Genomic DNA, 21,991 nt, shown 5'->3' with positions numbered 1-21,991 from the left:
GTCCATTCATTCAGAGGCTGAACAATCTCAATGGGCTGCATGGACTCTTTCTGTCCTGCAAGATCTACCAATTTTGGGTTGATTTTTGCAGTACATTTTCAAATGAGGGTTCATTCTTTACAGAGTGAATAATGAACCATCCTAATAAATGTTTTCACACATGCTTCCATTCTCATGTCCAGGATTTTTTAAAAAATTACATTTTCAGTTTTATTTGCAACGCAGTAGAAGCCAATAGTGGCCATTGAGACTCGGTGCTTCCCATTACACCCAATGAACCTATGTTTTGGAGAGTGGGAGGAAACTCGAGAACCCTGGGCAAACCCACGCAGGTCACAAGGAAAACTTATAAACTCCTTATAGACAGCACTGGATTCGAACCCAGGATGTGGGCATCGAGCTAACGTAACCTTTAGATCATAACATTTCAAGGGACTAGCATGAATTGATGCTACATATAGTGAGAAATTATTGTGGTCACAATTGGTGGGGGGAAGAAACTTCAAACTCTCTTCCATGTGACAATTAATATAGTAAGGTGATTATTAATTTATCATTTAGAATGGGTATATGTTAAAGAAATGTATTAAAAGATATGCAATCAAAAAATAATTTAAGGGAACAGAACCACCCAGGAGAATGGAAGAAAGTCTTGCCATAACTATATAGGCCTCACCAGGATTACAAACAGAGTGTTTTTCTCTCCTTATTTAATAAAAGTTTTGCAGATAAAGAAGGGAGAATGCGGAACCAAGAAATGGGATAGCAATTAACAAATATTTGGTTCTGTCTTCATGGAAGAGTACACAAGAACATTTCCAGAAATGCTCACAAATGGGAGGAATTAAAATCAATTAGTCTCAGTGAAAAAAATAAATCTGGAGAAATGAATGTAACTGAAAGTTAAGACATTTCATGGGCCCAAAGACTTGTGCCCCAAAATTCCTAAAGCATTAGCTGTGTGAAAAGAGAGCCGAGCCTGTATCTATGTCGCAAACCACAAATCTGCAGGAGGTTTTACATTTTTTTTTAATGTAAATTTTAAATTTATACATTTTTAAATTTAGACATAACGCGTGGTAACAGGCCATTTCAGCCCATGAGTTTGTGCTGCCTTCTTTATACCCGATTAACATACATCCCCAATCCATTTTGAATGGTGGGAGGAAACCGGAGCCCCCATGCATGCATTCATGGGGAGAATGTACAAACTCCTTACAGACAGCGTGGAATTTGAACCCTTGTCCCAATTGTAAAGACATTACGCTAACCACCACGCCAAGCGTACATTCTGTTTTTGAGAATGTAACTCCTGGATCAGTTAAGGGAGAACCAGTGGATATGATGTACAGGGTTTGAATTACCTTTGATATAGGATTGAGGATAATTTACCAATGTGGGATTAAAAATTTGTTGTCAGAGAAAAGAAATAATCTGAGTCTTACATGAGAGATAGGAAAATTAGTGGAGGAGCCTCTCAGGGATAGAATATATTTGCATTTGGGAAAAGGTAGACCTGTTAGGGAAAGTCAGCATAATTTTAGGCAGGGAAAGTTCTGTCTCACAAAGTTAATTGAACTTTTTGAGCTTTTTGAGAAGGAGGAGGTCAGTGGATGTTGTTGACATGACTTCAGTAAAGCATTTGACAAGGACTATAACAGTAGTCATGTAGATTAAGTCTCATGGGATCTACAGAGAGTGAGTAAGTCGGATACACAATTGGCTTCAAAATAAAAGACAAAGGGTAATGATGGGGAGGGGGTGTTTCTCCGACAGGTGGTTTGTGACCGTTGGTACATGCAAAGATCAGTTCTGGATCTTTGTTTTTTTGTTATGTATACGTGGATGAAAATGATCTGGGCTGTTTTGTGAGTTTGTAATCAGTGTTGTGCATAGTGAGGAAGGTGATCAAACTATAGAGATCCATAAACATCCACTGGAAATTTGGGTGGAGAAATGACAGATGGAGTTTAATCCAGACAAGTGATGCATTATAAGTGGTCAAATGCAAATGGGAAAGTGCATAGTAAATGGCAGGATCATTTGAAGCATTTACGTACTGAGGGATCGTTGGGTGCAAGTACATACTTCCCTGGAAGTGGCAACACAAGGGAATGGGGTGGTATGAAAGGCGTACTGCATGCTTGCATTAATTGATCAGAGCATTGAATATAGATGTATCATTGTAAGATGGCGCCGCTGCCGGAGCCGCTGTAACGGCAGCGCTGCCGGAGCCGCTGTAAAGGCAGCGCTGCTGCTGGTGCAGTCCCGCGGAGCGCAAGGAGCAGAGATATATATCCCTCTCGTGGGGCCCAACCATGCAGTCGACTGCCTTTGTCTAGCCTGTTAAAGGAGCAGTTAAAATCCCGCAAATGCCGGGTCTGTGCCCAGGATGGCAGTGCCTCTGACCGACAGCACCCGCGAGGGGTTGCTGACTCCAGGGGAGTGGAGGACTGGGGAAGGGCACCAGAAAACAGGGAGACTAACCCCTGTCAGATGAAGGAGAAGCAAAGGAGATGACCCATGGGATGGTGACCAGTGAGGGGGCTCTGCGACTGAAAGACCTATGTACACACGGGCTGATGGTGAATCGAAGTGAGGAACCCATGGAGGCTGCGGGACTGCTGTCAGGAGACTCATGCTGGGCTGCACACTGCTGGATACTGGCTTGAAATTGGATGAAGATGTACCAGGTATCGGAATTGGGATGAGAGGGTGTGCCGAAGGCAAAGGCGCTGAAGGGTTCCTGACCATATCAGAGGTTTGGATCTGGAAATTGGGTCGCCAATGGTTTGGACTGGATTTTGTGTGGCTGTGGAGGCTGCAGAAGCACTGGAGGTGAATCAACGGACACTCGGCGACTCTGGGAGGACCCTCTTTTGCTGCTCTCTCTCTCTCTCTCTCTCTCTCTGACTGTAAGGAGGCGCTTCAGGAAATTTCTGCCAATAACGAATCTGTCTGGCTTACAGCAGGCAAAACCAATTTCATGTAAAATATGGCCCTGCTTTATTGCAATGACATTAAATTGAATCTTGAATATATATGAGTCTAGATCCTCGAGGGTGTGGACGTCGGAATGGTCTGAGTTAGGGTGGTAAGGCTTTGGCTCAAGAGGCTTCGATGAGTAAGGGCTGAGTTGGTGGTAGACAAGATGAAGTAAGTAACGGCCAATCTACTGGAGGAACAGAAAGGGGTTCAGCAGATAGGCACAGGTAAGAGCCTTTGTAATGTCACTGGGGCAGGAGGTGATAATTGAAGGATAATCTAGGTTTTCACTTGGGTAGGTACATGAAGAGAAAGGAATGTACATGAGGGAAGAATATTGAGAAATGTGAAGCAACAGAGGGATCTTACATAAAGGTTTGCAGGATGTCATCCTTTATTGGCTAAAGTAGAGAATGTGAGAGCAAGAAGGTTGTGTTGCATATAGTTCTGGTTATTGCTTGACAGAATTAAACTGGAGAGAGTGCAGAAGAGAATCGTAAGAATATAAGTGGAAAATTGCAGCTATGAGGAAAGATTGGTTGGGCCGTTTGTCTGAAACAGGGGAGGGCTTAACTGAGGTGTACAAAATAGTAGGGATAAATCAAATAATACAGATAATCTCATTGAAATCAAAAGATTTTAGAATCTCAAAAGAAACTAGTTCACTGAGTTGAGGAATTAATAATGAGTGGGCTTAACTTAAAGCAAGGGTGGCCAAACTATGGCCCGTTGCCATTTTTAAATGGCCCATTAAAAAGAAAATGGTGATGCTGCCAGAGCTGCTCTCATGGCTGGTGTGGGCCCATGGGGAACAAATTTATCAGTGCTCCCCCCATGGGGTCCAACCACCCGGTCTGAGGGGCTGACATTGTCTCTCTACGGTCTTTAAACAGCCTGTTAAAGGAACTGATGACGGTTAAAAATTTTCAGCCTTATTATTGTTTGACCCGTGACTGTATGAAAGTAATTGATAGAAGGGTCAGAGGAGAGAGTGTGCCAGGAAATCCAATAGCTTTCAGTTTTTGATTTTTATATTCTCCACATTTAATTGTTGGTGAAGAAGCAAAACCTCTGAATCTTGGTTAATTTAGACATACTGCACGGTAACTGGCTATTTCATCCCACGAGTCTGTGCCACCCAATTTGCCCCCCATTAACCAACACCTCCAGTACATTTTGAATGGCAGGAGGAAACCAGACCCCCCCCCCACGGAGAAAACCTAAGCAGACACGGGGAGAACATACTAACTCCTTAAAAGCCGCGCAGTATTCGAACCTCAGTCTGGTCCTGATCGCTGGCGCTGTAAAGGCGTTGCGCTAACTGCTATGCCAACCATGCTCCCAATTATGTATTTAATTCACAGGAACTGCATTCATACTGAAAAATCTCCTGACTAACTGAGAAACAGGTTTGATCCCCACTCATCCGATTTAAACTTGCATAATTTTGGGGGCGGCATTATTCATTAGAGAGAGGGTCAAATCAACATTCGGTACTTCTTTTGATTAAAATATCATATGTCACTGTAAGGCTACGGGTTGGCCACATGTTTCACTTTATAAAGTAAAAGTCCAAAAATGCAGATGCCAGAAATCTGAACCATTTGCAAATCCATACTCTCAAACTTAAAAAATTTAGTGGGCTTTTTTTGTGCGTGCATGTAAGCGTGCATACGTATGTGCTACAGATGCACAGTGGCAACAAGCAACCATGCTTAATACAGGTCACCTTATCACTAAGAAATTCATTTGTTTGCTGTATTTTTCTTTTACAATGTTTATTTTTAAATATAATTTCAAAGATTACACGCTATTTTTTGTAATGAAAACAATTATGTTTACATTTTTGTCAAGTGTTGACTTTATATTTCTTTAAAACTGTTCATTTTGATAAATGAAGCAAGCTGTATTTGCTAACGAATAAACTATCAAAATTTACCCTGTTCATCTCTTCATTAATTGTTCCTTAAATTTGAATTTTAAAAGTTCTATCCGAGTACCGGAGAATCCGGAAAATCTGAAAACCCGGACTGACCCAATCCTCGAGCAGTCCATGTATTAGGACTTTGACAGTAGTTAGAGTCTTTAACCAGCTGGCATGACCATCAAGACTCATACATGGCTGGTGTCTGTGTTGGTAAGATATCTAGGTACTTCTCCTGGGATTAAGTTAACAATTCAAAGGGAATGGACAACCCGAGTTCCTGGAGGGTGAACAATTTTCAGGAACATGGCTTTCTTTTTTTGATAGAATATCTACAGATTCATGAGGCAAAATAGACTATTAGGCCTTATGCAGGTTAAGCCACAAAATTTGGTTTTGATGACATGCTCTGATACTCTATCCAGAGATAAAGGTCATGAATATCTTTATTTTCCAAATGTATTTTTATCAATAACAGGGTTCACCCCAATTCAAATGATTTTGTCTGCTCAGGTCATTGAGTGGATCCTTAAATTTAACAGGAAATTTAGACATCCGTACATGCATACAGCAGGATAACAGGCCCTTCCGGCCCATATGCCTCCAAAATACCCTGATTCACCGATAACCCCTATATGTTTTGAAGCATGGGACGAAACCAGAGTGCCTGGAGGAAACCCACGCAAACACGAGGAGAATGTACAAACTCCTCACAGACAGCGCCGGATTCGAACCCGGGTCGCTGGTATGTTATGTTAACTACTATAGTAGCCATGCCAGATTTAAAAAAAAAATACCCTGTAACACAATTAAATAAATAGGTAAATAAATAAAGCAATTGCACATTTTCCTCAAATCTCCCTTTCTTTATTCTACTTTTGTTAAGTTCTGAAAAAACACTGATGATAAACCAGCAACTTTCAGTGATTGCAAACATGGCATCAATTTGTTAGAATGATAGCCTCGGGTGCTCATTGCAGCTCCTTGCAATGCTTGGGCATGTAATAGCCATGATCATGACCATTTTGTCAAGGTGTTGATTTGAAAAGCTGTCAGTGGCTAAGTATTAATATCTATTATGGTACAATCATTACTAAACTATAGCTTATACAGATTGACTCAATCTAAGTTCCTGCAGTTCTTCTCTGTAGTTCTCTATCATTTTATTCTTCCTTTCATTTCCTGAATTGCAGATCCCTGATTCAATATGTCTCAGTTTTGTCCTAATTTCTACAGTTGTTCATCCAAGGAGTTAAACCAGTGGATGTTTTATCTTATAATGCAATCATCTCTGCACGTTAATTACTCTGCATGCTAATTACTATGACCGCTGGTTCTCAGTGGAGATTAAAAGCAGAATCCCAACCTGGGTTTTCTTAGTTTACCATGGAAGTGTAAGGACATTTGCAGGCCAGGACAGTTGTTGGAGGTATTTGCTATCAAAATGTTGTAGGCCCTGTTCCCTTTAAGATGTGCCCGTGTGCGTGCGCACACATTTTGCAACCAGCGTACCAAAGAAATGAATGTGCCCACAATAAGTTAGTTATATCAAATCAGGTTGTCATTAATAATTAGATTTATTGAAAATAATCTCTTAGCTAACTGTTTCTGTTAACTAGTTAGTCAGTTAAGCAAGGAGTTAATCATACTTGTATTCTATTAAAATCAATAATTAAAATGATCTTGAAACAATTTCAAGTTTACATTTGCACAAGCATTCAGTGCCCACATACTTTTGACACTGGAAACGAAAATTGCTCAACATAATATTTTTGCACATACTGACTACTAAAAATTAGAGGGACCATTAACAAGGACACTCTAGGGGTAGATAGCAAACAGATGGCTTTAGTGTTTCACTCTATTAATAGATTAGTCTCATGCCCCGCTCACCCAGGGAAAGTGCAGGCATAATACATCATCTCTCCTTTGTCAGTGTAGTGATCGTAGCGCGACCACTGTCTGGCATAGCAGGCAGGAGGTCAACTGCAAATGGCCTCTCCCACATTACCGCATCCTTCTCATCAGTGTCTCCCATTTTCACTGAGCTTTGCTACGTCATGGCACGACCGAGCGTCCAGCGGTATAACTGGATGGGTAGGCTGGGCTCATTGGCCTTGGTTGGCAGCCAACCTAAGAGAAGGATTTCAAACCTGGGCAGGAGGGGCTCATTAGTCTTGTCAGGCCATCCCTCTACAAAAAGGTCACTTCATCATAACACCTACAACCCAAAGACCTGGCTGTCACCATCCCAGCTTGCTAGGCCGATAAACCCCGGATATAAAAGGTGGGGCCTAGTATAGCGCATACTGTAATCCGTCAAGCCATGGATTCCACTCCATCCTTGTTGTCATAGTTCCCATTCAGAAATCAATCAGCAGTAACTGGGTTTTTCCTGCTTTTGCGGTAGACAACATCAGGAGCATGGAAGAAAATGTTGATATCACAATACACCCTCTACGTCCAGAAATAGGGCTGCCACAGGGTTAAACAGCACCCTTCTGCCTCTCTGATTCACCCCAATACCTTCTTCAGGGATATAGGTTGGAAATATTTGCTGGCGCAGCAAATGCCCTGACATCGAATCCATTGATTCGGAAAGCTGAATGTTGCCATAATAAGGATTGACAACCATTCCCATCAATCAGTTATTGTGACCACAAAATTCCCACTGCCTTGTTGGGACTGAAAAGATCCCCAGGCTAATTTCTGGCCCATGACAGAAGTCTACTCAGAAAGGAATACATTAAAAATAGTAATTCGTGCATTCAAGAGTTTTTGTACTGATTGCTCTCAATGTAAATTTAAACCAAGTGTAATTCTAATTGAAGCACATAATTGCATGGAACCACATCATATTGTTCATTTATAATGTAAAATGTTATAAGGCCAAAACATGGACCATTCATGAAATAAAGCCCAGTTCTTTTCTTTTCTCAATGCTTACAGCAAGTAGAAAGTGGCTAGTCTGCCAAGTCTGTTCAACAGGCAGGCACATGAAATCAGAGCTGTGAACAATCAGTGTTTCTGGAAAATATTCAGCTATTTATGTTTGAATTTAAATTACCCAAGCAAAGATTAAAGCACAATGGTGCAAAAACCTGCAAATTGTATACATTTTAATTTGGAGTTTACCGAAGTATTGTTTCAGTTTCAAAATATCTTGGCAGACCAATAATCACACCAGAATCAAGTTGAAGTGAGTGCATTGTGCGACCAATTGGGTTCAATTATGAACAGACTTGTGTTTTAATTTGGCTTTACCTCAGGACTGAAGATTGACCCAAGTTGAGGAAGTAGAGTATAATTGTAAATGAAACTATACTGGAATGGAAGAAAGTGATCAATCTTAAGGATATCATCATTTATTGGGCATATATTATTTGGAAAATAGGGTCAGGGTGAAAAAAGAAGCTGTGATCTAGGAATAAGAGTTCGCAACACAGGGTACATCAGAAAAGTTGTGTGGTTCAACAGGCAAAATGAAAACACACTTATGTATATATATCTGAACCTTGGGTAAATAACGAGCCTGCAGCTGGCGTGGACATTACCCCTCCATAAATCTTTGTCCGCGAAGCCAAGCCAAAGAAAGAAATAAATACTTGGAATGTCAAAGAAACAGAAACAAGCCAAAGAATAATATTTAATATGACCAAAATCAATGTGTAGACTCGATTGTAAAACTTTTAGCCTTGTGTTTTAATGCATCTCCGTGGTCCATACTCCTTATTCTATCTCTGTATCATCTCCCCAACTACCATCCCCTCTACTTTCCAACAAGGGATCAACCTTCATCTACTTCTGGCTTCTTCTCACATGCTGACATTGGTGGCCACACGTTCATTTACCAGTGCTAATCACTTCTTTTCCTAAATCTCTGTCCATTTTCTTCCTTAATGTCTGCATTTTTGATGCAACCTGTATTTTTGGCTATTAATATTGTTTTTTTTTAGCTCATGCTTCTTTCAAACATCTTAGGATATATTTATTGGGGTGAATCTTCACTTCTCCCATCATTGCTGGAGTCTTGTGCATATGCCAGGTTGATTATTCCACATTGACTCTCATCTCACCAGTCTTCAGCTTGGATCCCAGCAGTTTGGCATGCAGTACACATGTCAAGTCAGGGCAGGCAGCTAGCTGGACTCATGGAGTTGCTTTGACATCTGGTAAGGCTCTGCCTGTAAACTCATTAGCTAGTGACAGTGTCGTGACATTCACAAATATGTTTGAGACAAGTTAGAAAAATAAACGTTATTTAAATGTTAGGGGTGCTGGGCAACACTTCAGCAATTTTTCCACTGGCATCCTAGTAATTGGCCCTGCAGTGTCCCAGGATAGAAAGCTGTTGGTGCCGTTTCCACTGGGCCACCTTTAACCGAGACACTTACTGCTTTTCCACTGACCACAACTCATCCCCAGAGATCGGAGAGTCTACCTTCAGATGGAATGGAATAGATGGAACTTGTCCTTTTTTCCACTGGTTTAATCAGCACACTGGGATCAGCTGATGCCAGAGAGATGAGTAGAGGCCATTAATCCCCAGTGTGATTTGATGGAGGCATGCTGATTGTTTTCCTTTTCCATTGGATTCTTAACCAGTTAATTCCCCATTAACTCCTGGGACAAGGTGCCAGTGGAAAAGGGGCTTTTGTCTGCCTTAAGGCAGACAGGTAATTTCATGTGATATTACATGTTCTGTGGTTGTTTTTCCAGACTCTTTTGTGTAGTCTTCCAAAGGCGCTATTTGCCTTGGCGAGTCTGTTGTCTATCTCTTTGTCGATCCTTGCATCTGATGAAATGGTGCAGCCGAGATAGGTAAACTGATTGACCGTTTTGAGTTTTGTGTGCCCGATGGAGATGTGGGGGGGCTGGTAGTCATGGTGGGGAGCTGGCTGATGGAGGACCTCAGTTTTCTTCAGGCTGACTTCCAGGCCAAACATTTTGGCAGTTTCCGCATCATTGTCATACCCACACTCCTGTTCGGCTCCGAATCATGCGTCCTCTACCGGCACCACCTACGGCTCATAGAACGCTTCCACCAGCGTTGTCTCCGCTCCATCCTCAACATCCATTGGAGCGCTTACACCCCTAACGTCGAAGTACTCGAGATGGCAGAGGTCGACAGCATCGAGTCCACGCTGCTGAAGATCCAGCTGCGCTGGATGGGTCACGTCTCCAGAATGGAGGACCATCGCCTTCCCAAGATCGTGTTATATGGCGAGCTCTCCACTGGCCACCGTGACAGAGGTGCACCAAAGAAAAGGTACAAGGACTGCCTAAAGAAATCTCTTGGTGCCTGCCACATTGACCACCGCCAGTGGGCTGATAACGCCTCAAACCGTGCATCTTGGCGCCTCACAGTTTGGCGGGCAGCAACCTCCTTTGAAGAAGACCGCAGAGCCCACCTCACTGACAAAAGGCAAAGGAGGAAAAACCCAACACCCAACCCCAACCAACCAATTTTCCCTTGCAACCGCTGCAATCGTGTCTGCCTGTCCCGCATCGGACTTGTCAGCCACAAACGAGCTTGCAGCTGACGTGGACTTTTTACCCCCTCCATAAATCTTCGTCCGCGAAGCCAAGCCAAAGAAGAGACATGTTCTGTACTATTACATGACAATAAGGGAATCTTGAATCTCTATATGTATTTTATATAAAAAGAACACAAATACATTAAACAGACCACATTGAAACTAACTTGTGTATAATAAAAATGAGCAAATTATTCTTCTGATAGATGATTTGCCCAACTTGAATGGGGAGTGCTATACTGATGTTAGGCTTAACGACTCCCAAGCTCAGCAAGAAGGTTTCTCAACATGGAACTGAGAAAGTAGTGGAAGTTCGACTGAACATTGCACACGTGCATAATGGACGTGCTCTACAAAATGGGCTTTTGGGAGGGAATGCAAAATTGGATTAAATTGCTTTACATAAACATCCATAATTCAGTCCGAGTCAATGGACGGGAAACAGATAGCTTCCCTATCAAGTCTGAAGTCAACCAGAGATATCTGCTCTCTCCAAACTGCGTAGAGCCCTTTGCGGAAATGAGTGACATTGCCAGGCAGTGGATCCACTCAAGTCAATGCCTCTCTGCACATGCATGACATCACTGCCTTCAGTTTGGACGTATAATTGGTCTGCAGACTGATCAGCATCTGCAGCCATTTTGAGTCTGCAGCTGGTTACAGGGTAAACCGGAAGAACAAAGCAATGTTTTTTGGTAACTGGTCTGACTGGTCTACCATCCCTTCACAGTCAGATTTTCTACCTTAAGGTTTTGGGGATCTGGTTTGGAGGGGCTGAAGTGTTCAACAGGAATCAATCGGAGCGGATCAAAAAGATCCAACAGAAATTGGGTCATTGGATATGGCACACCCTCTCACTAACAGGGAAGAATTTGGTCATCAGGTGCGAGGTATTCTGCTGTACCTGGCATAGTTGTGGTCCATCTCCCACACCTCCACCCTGGCGGAGTCTTCTGATTCATATGGTAGTCCAAGATGGAAAGGGTCCTAAGAGTCACCATGTAAAAGTCACCAGATAATGGGGGCAAGGGCACAACCAAAGTGGTCCTCAACATGATGACCACCTTCATGTCTGGCTGCCAAAGTACGAGGGCACCAAGTGCCATTATGTGGTGAGTTTCAACCTGTCCCAGGTATTGCAAAGGATGGGCCTGGCCCCATTGCTGCACAATGTCTCAGCCAACTGGATTTCATCACACAAACTGTTCTTCATGGAAATGTTTTTCAAGACAAACATCTTCCACCACAAGGCCATCAGGCAGTGGTCAGCATGGAACGTCCTGCAGACACTGAGAGACAAGGACTCAATGGACACCAGGTCGTCTGGTGTAGTGCCTCATTGCCAGTGTTCACAAACAAGCAGCAGGACTCAGCCTGGCTGGAGGGTGGGAGGAGCCCTCCCAGTCAGATCATTCCTGAACAACTAGAACATCATCCACAACACACGCTGTCCCCAAGATGACAGTCACCACCTCTTTGCAGAATGCAGATTCGTGGAGAAGGATACAAGGCTACTTGTCATGGTTCATCCCCACCAAGTCAAGTTTATTGTCATCTGAGTCTACAAGTTCAACCCGATGAAACAGCGTTCTTTGGTCCTCAGTGCCAAAACATATAGACACACAACCAGACATCATACATACAGACAAATAATAGATATGCAGGACAAGTATTATATCTATACAAATAAATATTGTTTTGTGCAAATGAGAGTCTCAGATGTTTAATGTGAGCAGTTCCCTTGGTTGTTCAGCATTCTCACTTTTTCTGTAGCAGTGTGACAGAGGACTCTCTGATTTAGGAGCTCTTCCCGGAGACGCACACAGAGTCAGACATCCAGAACTGCTGGAAGACTATCAACTCAGTGCAAGATGCACTTTGCTTTGCCCAAATCCTGTTGGTCTTTCAGCACATGGAAATGTTGATGTTGGAATGCTGCCGACTGGCACATTGCAGGCTGCAGGAGTGACATGCTGAGGGACACACTGATGCTTGGCGCAGTCAATGTGAGGCTGCTGTGGGGAAGGGCCACAGTCTAATCCTTCCATTACCGGTTAATGAAGGCCTGAGACTGAGAAGAAACCCCTCAAACAACAGAGGAGAAGTAACAATAAGGCAATACACTGATGGGTAAAGGTGTAAATATGCGTCAATGAATGTAACAATATGGAGTGATGGAAATGTATGGATATGAAAGTAAGGGTGAGAAGATACTTTGAACAGCAAGGATTCCATCCCCTTCTCTCATTTCCTCTGTCTCTGCTGCATCTGTTCTGAAGATGAGGTCTTCTAATCCAGATCTTCCAAAATGTCTGCCTTCTTCCACAAACGTGGCTTCCTATCCACCACCATCAACTCAGCCCTCACCTGCATCTCCTCCATTTCCTGCTCATCAACTTTGGCCCCCTCTGCCTCCAGATGCAACAAACATAGAATCTCCCTTAACCTCACCTACCATCCCACCAGCCTCTACATCTGTTGGAGTTTCCGGCACTTATGACAGGATCCCACCACCAGACACATTTTTCCTTATCCTCCCCTCTTGGCCTTCCACAGGAACTACTCCCTCTGTGATTCCCTCATGCATTCATCCCTCCCCCCCAGCACCTTTCCCTGTGGCTGCAGGAGGTGCAATGCTTGCGCCCACACCTCCTCCTTCACCGTGATCCAGGGCCTCAAAAAGGCCTTTCAAGTGATGCAACAACTTTATTTGTTTATCCGCAGGACTTATTTACTGCATCTGGAGCTCCCTTTGTGGCAGAGACCAGTCGCAGATTGGGAGATCACTTCGCTCAGCACTTCCTCTCCGTCTGCAACCACAGCGACCTCCCAGTAGCCAACGATTTCAATTCTGGGTCACACTTCCAGACTCGCATGTCTGTCCATGGCCTTGTGTATTGTCTCACCCTGATCACCTGCAGATTGTAGGAAAGACACCTTATTTTCCTTCTGGGCACTCTCCAGCCAGGTGGCATTAAAATTGACCTCTGCTTTCTATTAAAACTTGCTCACCTTTTCTTTCCCCACCCCCTTTCCTATCTTTCTCCCCTTCCTTCCCCCTTACCCACTCAGACATTCCTTCTCCCTCTCATTGCTGCTGTCCCCTCCCTTTACCTTTCATCTCATGCCTTTGCCAACCCCCCAACCTTTTTGATCGAATGCCCGCCAGCATTCTCTCATACCTTGATGAAGGGTTCAAGCCCAAAACATCAGTGATGTATCTTTCCCTTTGCTACGTAGAGGACACGGTTTGACCGGCTGAGTTTCTCCACCATTTTGTGTTTTTACTTCAACCACAGGGTCTACTTCGAACAGTTTACCTTTTTGTAAATAATTTATCGTGAATAAAGTCTTTTTGATTTAAAGATGTTGTGTAAGACCAATGGAGTGGCACAGGCAGTAGAGTGGAGATGCTGCTCTCAGTTTGGGTCGTCATTGGCACGCCTAAGAAAGTCTGAACATTCTTAAATAGAGGTCAGTCCCAATGAACAAATGCACTTTGTAAACATTAATTTTTGGTGGTTCTACAGGGCAAACCAACACCAATGAACGTTGTGTGAGCTAAGCGTCAACCAAACAAACAAATACAGATCAATTTGAAAGTGACATAAATCAGCAAAAATATCAATTTTCCAATTGCAGAATAATAATGTGCATTCGCAGGGTTACCATTGTTCTTGAAGCATTAGCCAGTGTTAGTGCTATAAAATAAAAGCATTCTCAAAAGCAAACTCGAGATTGCAGAGGGAAAAATTCACTTTCAACATTGAATTGGGTTTCCAATGTTAATGTGTATGGAGTTAGTAGGAGAATTACACAAGTAACTTGTAATGAAACAAAATTTTATTTCCATCATATTTGAACAGCGTTTATATATGTTGTTTAATAAATTACTACAAATAATTATGATATGACTTTTTTAAAATAGCAAATTTATATTTCCACAGAAACCGGATGCCTAAAACACTTGATGGACAAGTCACCATGGAGAAAACTCCAAGTTACTTTGTCACAAAGGAAGCAGCTGCCCGCATCTATGCAATGTCCAAGGATGCCAAACTCATACTGGTGGTGCGGGATCCCGTCACTCGGGCGATCTCCGACTACACACAAGCTCTTTCAAAGAAACCCAACATACCCAGTTTTGAGAGCTTAGTCTTCAAAAACAGAACTTCAGGCCTGATTGACACTTCCTGGAATGCTATCCAGATTGGCATCTATGCCAAGCACCTGGAGAATTGGCTTCTCTATTTCCCTATGGGACAAATCCTGTTTGTGAGTGGAGAGAGGCTGATCACTGACCCAGCCGGAGAACTAGGCAAAGTACAAGACTTCCTGGGTCTCAAGAGAATAATCACCGACAAACATTTCTATTTCAACAAGACCAAGGGCTTTCTCTGCTTGAAGAAGCCAGAGGGAAGCAGCAAGCCCCATTGCCTGGGCAAAACAAAGGGCAGGACTCATCCCAACATTGACCCAGAGATTATTCGAAGACTGAGAGACTTCTACAGGCCTTTTAACATGAAATTTTACCAAATGACAGGACAGAACTTTGGCTGGGATAACTGAAATGTAAATATGTAAGATATTCATTGCAGGACTACAAATAATAAAATTACAAAAGAATGAGATATTCTGATTAAATCTTAGCAGGAATCTACTCAAAGCAAGAATGCTTTATCTGTATGTTCAAAGGTGCATTGTTCCTGAATTATTTATTTAAACCAATAGCCACGTATTAGATAAAAATATAGAATGAACAATCTAGAAATTTGCTTTAGAGTTCCATTTAACAGAATTATTTAGAGGTTTTAAACATTTTTAAACTCAAAACTACCAAAATCTTTAGCAGAAATTGTTATTTTTTACAGAATTGCAAATTCTTTGTGTTTCTTTCATATTTTATTCACAGATTTCTTTACCTAAGGGCGATACTTCTGTACTGGGTCATTTCTTTTACCTCATTTATGAGATTTCTTTTGAAAAAAGCACACATTTAATAAAGTTTACGGGTATTTATAACAATATCATTTGTAATCAGCATATCTCCTTCCTTGTAAGGATATGTGAGAAGCTGAACAGTTACGCATCTTTTATTTATTCTGTCTTTGTGTATAAAAGCAAGGAAAAATTAGTGCATAGCAGGGGTATTTCAAAATTAATCTCTCTTTATTAGCATAATTATATTTATTCAATTGTCAGCATATATATTTCCCCCCCAAAATATATAAATAGTATATGTGTGTGCATATATATATCGTGTTATATGGCGAGCTCTCCACTGGCCACCGTGACAGAGGTGCACCAAGAAAAGGTACAAGGACTGCCTAAAGAAATCTCTTGGTGCCTGCCACATTGACCACCGCCAGTGGGCTGATATCGCCTCAAACCGTGCATCTTGGCGCCTCACAGTTTGGCGGGCAGCAACCTCCTTTGAAGAAGACCGCAGAGCCCACCTCACTGACAAAAGGCAAAGGAGGAAAAACCCAACACCCAACCCCAACCAACCAATTTTCCCCTGCAACCGCTGCAACCGTGTCTGCCTGTCCCGCATCGGACTTGTCAGCCACAAACAAGCCTGCAGCTGACGTGGACATTTACCCCCTCCATAAATCTTCGTCCGCGAAGCCAAGCCAAAGAATATATATATATGTTTATAATATATATATGTACATATGTATGTGTTTTTATATATATTTAAACACACACACACACACACACACACACACACGCGCGCACACGCACACACACACACACACACACACACACACACACACACACACACACACACACACACACACACACACATTGTGAGGATTCTGATTAAGAAGAATATGCTTGATTTTTTTACATCACAGGGACAGCGCAATGTGTTTGCGATCGCCGGAGGAAAGGATCTGAAATGCACTCAGTTACATGTCCTAAATCACTAGAAGTAAGATCTGTGCATAGTACAACTTTTCTCAAAAACAATTCTGCTGAGGCCAGTGGAAGTAAAATTTCGAAGTGGATAACAGTGGACAACCACTAGAAAGAACATTACCAGCACATGCATCCTAATTTCTTAGTTACACTTTTTTTTTAGCAGAAAGTGAAACTGATCCATGTTTTAGGGAATTTATTAATCTTGTGGAGTTTCTGCTATTCTTAAATAAACTGTATTTTCTCATCAGATTTACAGCCCATCAGAGTGGGTGAGTGACTAAAATAGTTATTAGTATTTGAGGCACCATCTTACTGCTGTCACCTTGCATTGCCAGTTGCTGGAATGAGGAGATAAAGAACCATACACTGTAACAAATAGAAATACAGATTTTGGGATAAAGGACATTTAGAGGTTCCATGTCATTTGTCATTATTCTATCCTCAGTATTTCACATCCATTTCCTGCAAAGATGGCATATTTCTTTTTATAGGGTACGTTGTGATTTACATGAATGGTTTCTAGGAATTTAAAGTTCTGCATGGAATGTTACATGCAATAAGAACTGCAAATTTGCCAATCTCAGAAAAAAATATCTTTGATAAAAAGTATAGAGTATGATTTTATGCTTAATATATTATTACATATTTCAGCAATTGTTAGGGTTGCACTAAAGCGTATTAAAATGCACGCCTGGTATTAAGAACACAGGGCAATTAAATCAAATATAAATGGTTTCTTGAAAAGAACAGTCAAAATATTATTTATTTGGACAGTATTATTTTCACCTATTGCTGTTCAATATATATCCTCTGATACTTATGTTGAGTCTGTTCATTGCAAAGCCATTAATGCATAAGTAGACCGTTTCTCTTTATTTTCCTCCCATGCTAACCTTGGAAAGCAGTCATAATAGCAGTCTCGTGCTATTAAGTGATGCAGGAGAGATGAAGACCAGTTTTGAGATTTTAAAAAAAAATTTTGCTTAAATGTCTTTATATCTTAACATGTGTGACAATTGGTAATGAAACCAGCACAGTTGGACAGTGTTTTAAAATGTATGCTTTATTTCAATTATTCTTTGATATACTTGAATGTGGTAACTTTGAGTGTTTTGAAAATGGGATTGTCATATAAGCTGAATGTTTGGACCACCAGCTCGCATTATAACTGAATATGAATTTTCTAGAAAACTACACAGAATCACTTATTTATTATATTGATATGCATTAATGATAAAAATTTAAAAAAACACACGTTTTAAAATTTGTACCTAGCTGAGAGGTTTCTCTACATCAGAGAATGGCTTTGCTGAGCACCTTTGCTTTGTACGTGTCAGTGACAGGGATCTCCAAATGACCAATCCTTTCAATTCAGTGCAAAGCTCCCACTCTGTCTGGTCTGTCAAACCAAGACCACCCGTAAATTGGAGGAACGATGTCTAATTTTCCGTCTGGGCACTCTCCACCCACATCGACTTCTCTAGTTTCTGCTCGCCTACTCCCTGTTCTCCCTCTCTTCCTCACCCCTCTTTTTGTCACCTCTCAACCCATTCTCAGAGCCGTACCCCTGCTTGTTGGTATGCCCTCCCTCTATTATCCGCATTTCCTCCTGCCTGTGTGATTGTGCCCCTCCCCTCACCATTTTGTTCGAGCACCTGCCTACATTTTGTTTATACCTTGATGAAGGGCTCAAGCCCGTCACATTAGTTATGTATCTTTATTATTGCTATATAAAGGACACTTTGAGCTGCTGAGTTTCTCCAGTATTGTGTGTCTTTAATTTGTGCCTTTTAATACATTTACACTTAAAATACAACTTAACATGCATATCCTCTACAAGAGACGATGAGCGAAGATTTACAATGATGGCTCATTCAAGCTGGGGCTGCGGCCATCTTTATGGACTTTACAGTAATGAAGCGATAAATCACAGAAACCCACTTTACACTGAATGTAAGATTATATTTGAAATTACTTGACCTTTTGCACTGGATTTTGGAACAAATTCCAAAAAAAAAATTCTATGGTTCTTACTTTGATTTTGCTTAACAACTGGCCTGAATGATGAAGAATTTCTTTGGGTTTCCGTTCTAAATGCTTAATCCCTTATTTCAGGATTACGAGTCTTAATTTGAGACTTTCATCACTGACTCCAGTTCGACTACTGGTACTGATTAGCACACCAGCATTCTCCACTTCATTCTTACTTTATGACTGCCAGACGTGCTGGTCCCCTGATGACCAGGTTTATTGCCATATATATTGTACAACGTACATATGCACCACAATTCTTACATGGTGCAATCAATCAGGTACTCCATGAAAAATGCAATAATATAAATTAAAAATCTATAATTAATATGAAAGATAGGTAGTTAATAAATATTTACAGTTACCACAGTGCAAGAAATAAAAATCTAGTGTTACAATTAATGCATACATTCCTTTTTGTGGGGTTGGAGCAGTCGATGATTAATGTAACAAGGGGAAGTTTAAAAGCCTAATTGTTGGAGGACTGGAAAACACTGTTTCGTTGGATTGTACCTGTGCAATGGGATCATATTAAATTTGAACTTGAAGATCCAGAAATCAATAGTCTCTGGCATGGTTCCAGAGTCCGACGTCAGTAGTTGGAAAGTTATTGGAGTTGGTTCTCAAGGACAAGGTTATGAAATACCTTGAAGTGCATGGCATGATGGGTCCAAGCCAGCATGGTTTCATGAAGGGAAGATCCTGCCTGACCCACCTATTGGAATTTTTTGAGGTAATCTCAAGTAGGATGGACAAGGAGGAGGCTGTGGATGTTGTGTATTTGGATTTTCAAAAGGCCTTCGATAAGGTGCCGCAGAAGAGGTTGTTTAATAAGATGAGAGCCCATGGAATTAGAGGAAAGGTTTTAGATTGGGTGAGCATTGGCTGATAGGCAGAAAGCAAAGGGTGGGAATAAAGGGATCCTGTTCTGGTTGGTTGCCGGTTACTAATGGAGTTCCACATGGGTCAGTGTTGGGGCTGTTTCTTTTTACAATGTATATGCTCTTGGACTGTATTAATTAGCGTATAGAAGAATGAGAGGGGATCTCATAGAAACATTTCAAATGCTGAAATGATTGGAAGGAGTAGATGTAAATAAGATGTTTATAGATTGAATGGTTTTGTGGCCAAGTTTGCAGATGACACCAAGATAGGTGGAGGAGCAGGAAATGTTGAAGAAAGATTGCAGAGAGACTTGGACAGTTTAGGAGAGCGGGCAAAGAAATGGCAGATGAGATAGAATGTTGAGAAATGTATGGTGGTACATTTTGGAAGAGGAAGTAAACAGTCAAATTATTATTTGGATGGGGAAAAATTCAAAATTTGTAAGTGCCAAAGGGATCCGTGTACAGGATAACCTAAAGGTTAACCACCAGGTTGGATGAGCAGTAAAGAAAGCGAATGCTATGTTGGCATTCGTTTCAAGGGGAATAGTGTATAAGACCATAGAGATGTTGATGAGGCCCTATGGGGCACTGGTGAGACTCCATTTGGTGCATAGTGTACAGTTTTGAGCCACTTATCATAGAAGGATTTACCGATGTTGGAGACAATATAGAGAAGATTTACCAGGATGATTTCTGGCATGCAAGGGCTAACATCCGAGGAACGTTTAGCAGCTCTTGGACTTTATTCATTAGAGTATAGAAGAATGGGAGGGGATCACATAGAAACATTTTGAATGCTGAAAGGATTGGACATAGTAGATATGAATAAGAATGTTTTCCTTGCTGGGTGAATCCAGGACAAGCAGGCACAGTTTTAGAATTAGAAGGTAGCCATTTAAAACAGAGATTATTGGGGAAATTTAAGAAGGAAATTGATAGGTATCTAATTAGACAGGGTATCAAGAGATAGGGGAAAAGGCTGGAATTTGGAACTAGATGTGTGAACGATTTAGCTCAGGGTGGAGTTGCAGTGCAGATTTGATGGGATGAATGGCCTAATTTTCTTCCTTTATGTTATGATCACCAAGATTCCCCAGGAATCAGTAGAGCTAGCACATGCCTCTCTCCTTGTTTGTGCCATAATTACTTATTTGTCTAGGTCTATATTCAATGATGGCTTCTGCCCTTTTTTTTTCCAGCTACAAAATAATCCCTTCTTCCAAGTGCAGGATAGGTTTAGACATTGGTGCTTACTGGAACATGTGCTAAGGAGTCTGCCAGTTTTACAGACTCTGAAATGGCTAATGAGGCCAATATAGATCTGTAGACACTTTCACAGATGGGGCAGGTAGCAGACAAAAGGTTGATTGTGAGGCGATGCACTCCTTATCAGCATTTTTGTGGGTTCCCAATATACCGTTTCACTCCTAGTACCATCCTGAAAGGTCCTTCTCAATCTTGAATAGTTATTGGTCAGGGATTGTCAAGAATCTACATTTTCCCATGAGGTTTGGAATTCATCATTGCAAATGTTCCTACTCAGCAGGCAGTCTCTTGCCATAACAGAACTTGTAATATGTATCTATTATGGGAGTCTGGTGTCAAATGTGAGAACAAGATGGGCCTGGCCAGCGGAATTGACCTTGGTTTTCTTATAATTCCAGTAAATTTGAGGGAGATTGTGGAGACAATGATGGTGGTATTTTGTAAGTGACTTGAGATGACGATTGCAAGTAGTCACAGATGCATATGAGAGGGCAGGGATCACTACTGCCAGGTACACCATGAGTTATATCTCAAGTTTGAGGTCTTGATCATCAAATAGCCTTCACCTCAATTGATTAAAGGCAGATGTATTGGCAAATTCCTTCATTGCTCTCTGCCTTTGTTGAGAGGTAACCAAACAACATTGCTTTTTAATATTGCCACCCAGAACATTCACCTAAATTTTTTTTAATTTTATTCATTTTTTGTTTGTTGTGCATTATTGTTCATTGGTCATTGTTTTTGTGAAGGTGATGGAGAGCCACCTTCTTGAACCATTGTAGTCTTTCGGATGATGGCACCCCTACAATGCAATTTAAACAATGTTGCGATGCTGTTTGCTCTCTAAGTTATTAGCCAAGGCAAATTGTGCAATAATAATAATTGTGCTATTTTGAGAAGCTTTCAACTTTCTGATCTGTACATCTTTATGCTTTTATAGCCTTGCATTATCACTGCTACCTCTACTACTTTTGGCTTCTGACTCAATTGTCTGAATTGTCTGCTCTTCTGGGTAATTGAAATAAGAATTTGAAAAAAATATAATTGGGAACACAAATGGTAAATCCAACCTTACCATTTTGAAAAATACTCACCTGTTATCTGCCGATTTGCCAATGGCACTACGTTTCACAGCAGAATCACAGACGACAATGAGGAAGCGTGCAGGAGTGAGAGAGATCAGCTAGTTGAGTGGTGTCACAACAACAACGTGCCACTTAACATTAACAAAACCAGGGAGATGATTGTGGATTTCAGGAGGAAATCAGAAGATCATGAACCAGTCCTCATCAAGGGGTCAGCAGTGGCGAGGGTCAAGAACTTCCAATTCCTGGGTGTCAATATCTCTGACGATCTGCCCTGGAGCTTCCATGTCGATGTAATCACACAGCTCGCCAGCAGCCATGCTTTGTGAGGAGTTTGAGGCGATTCAGTAT

General features: G+C 41.5%; 1 protein-coding gene across 1 annotated transcript in view; it reads left to right on the top strand.

Annotated features, from left to right (window-relative positions):
• Nucleotides 1-16,220, top strand: part of LOC138759330 (heparan sulfate glucosamine 3-O-sulfotransferase 3A1-like) — a 140,735-nt gene extending 124,515 nt beyond the window's left edge. The window contains exon 2 of the mRNA XM_069929550.1: nucleotides 14,394-16,220. Within this exon, the coding sequence (XP_069785651.1) occupies nucleotides 14,394-15,015 (622 nt within the window). The 3' untranslated portion in view covers nucleotides 15,016-16,220. The remainder of the gene's footprint in view (nucleotides 1-14,393) is intronic.
• The last annotated feature ends 5,771 nt before the right edge of the window (nucleotides 16,221-21,991 follow it).

This window comes from Narcine bancroftii, chromosome 3 (genome assembly GCF_036971445.1).
Source record: "Narcine bancroftii isolate sNarBan1 chromosome 3, sNarBan1.hap1, whole genome shotgun sequence".
In the NCBI taxonomy this organism is placed as follows: Eukaryota; Metazoa; Chordata; class Chondrichthyes; order Torpediniformes; family Narcinidae; genus Narcine; species Narcine bancroftii.
The sequence above is the reverse complement of the archived record's forward strand: the minus strand, read 5'-3'. Positions and strand labels throughout refer to the sequence as shown.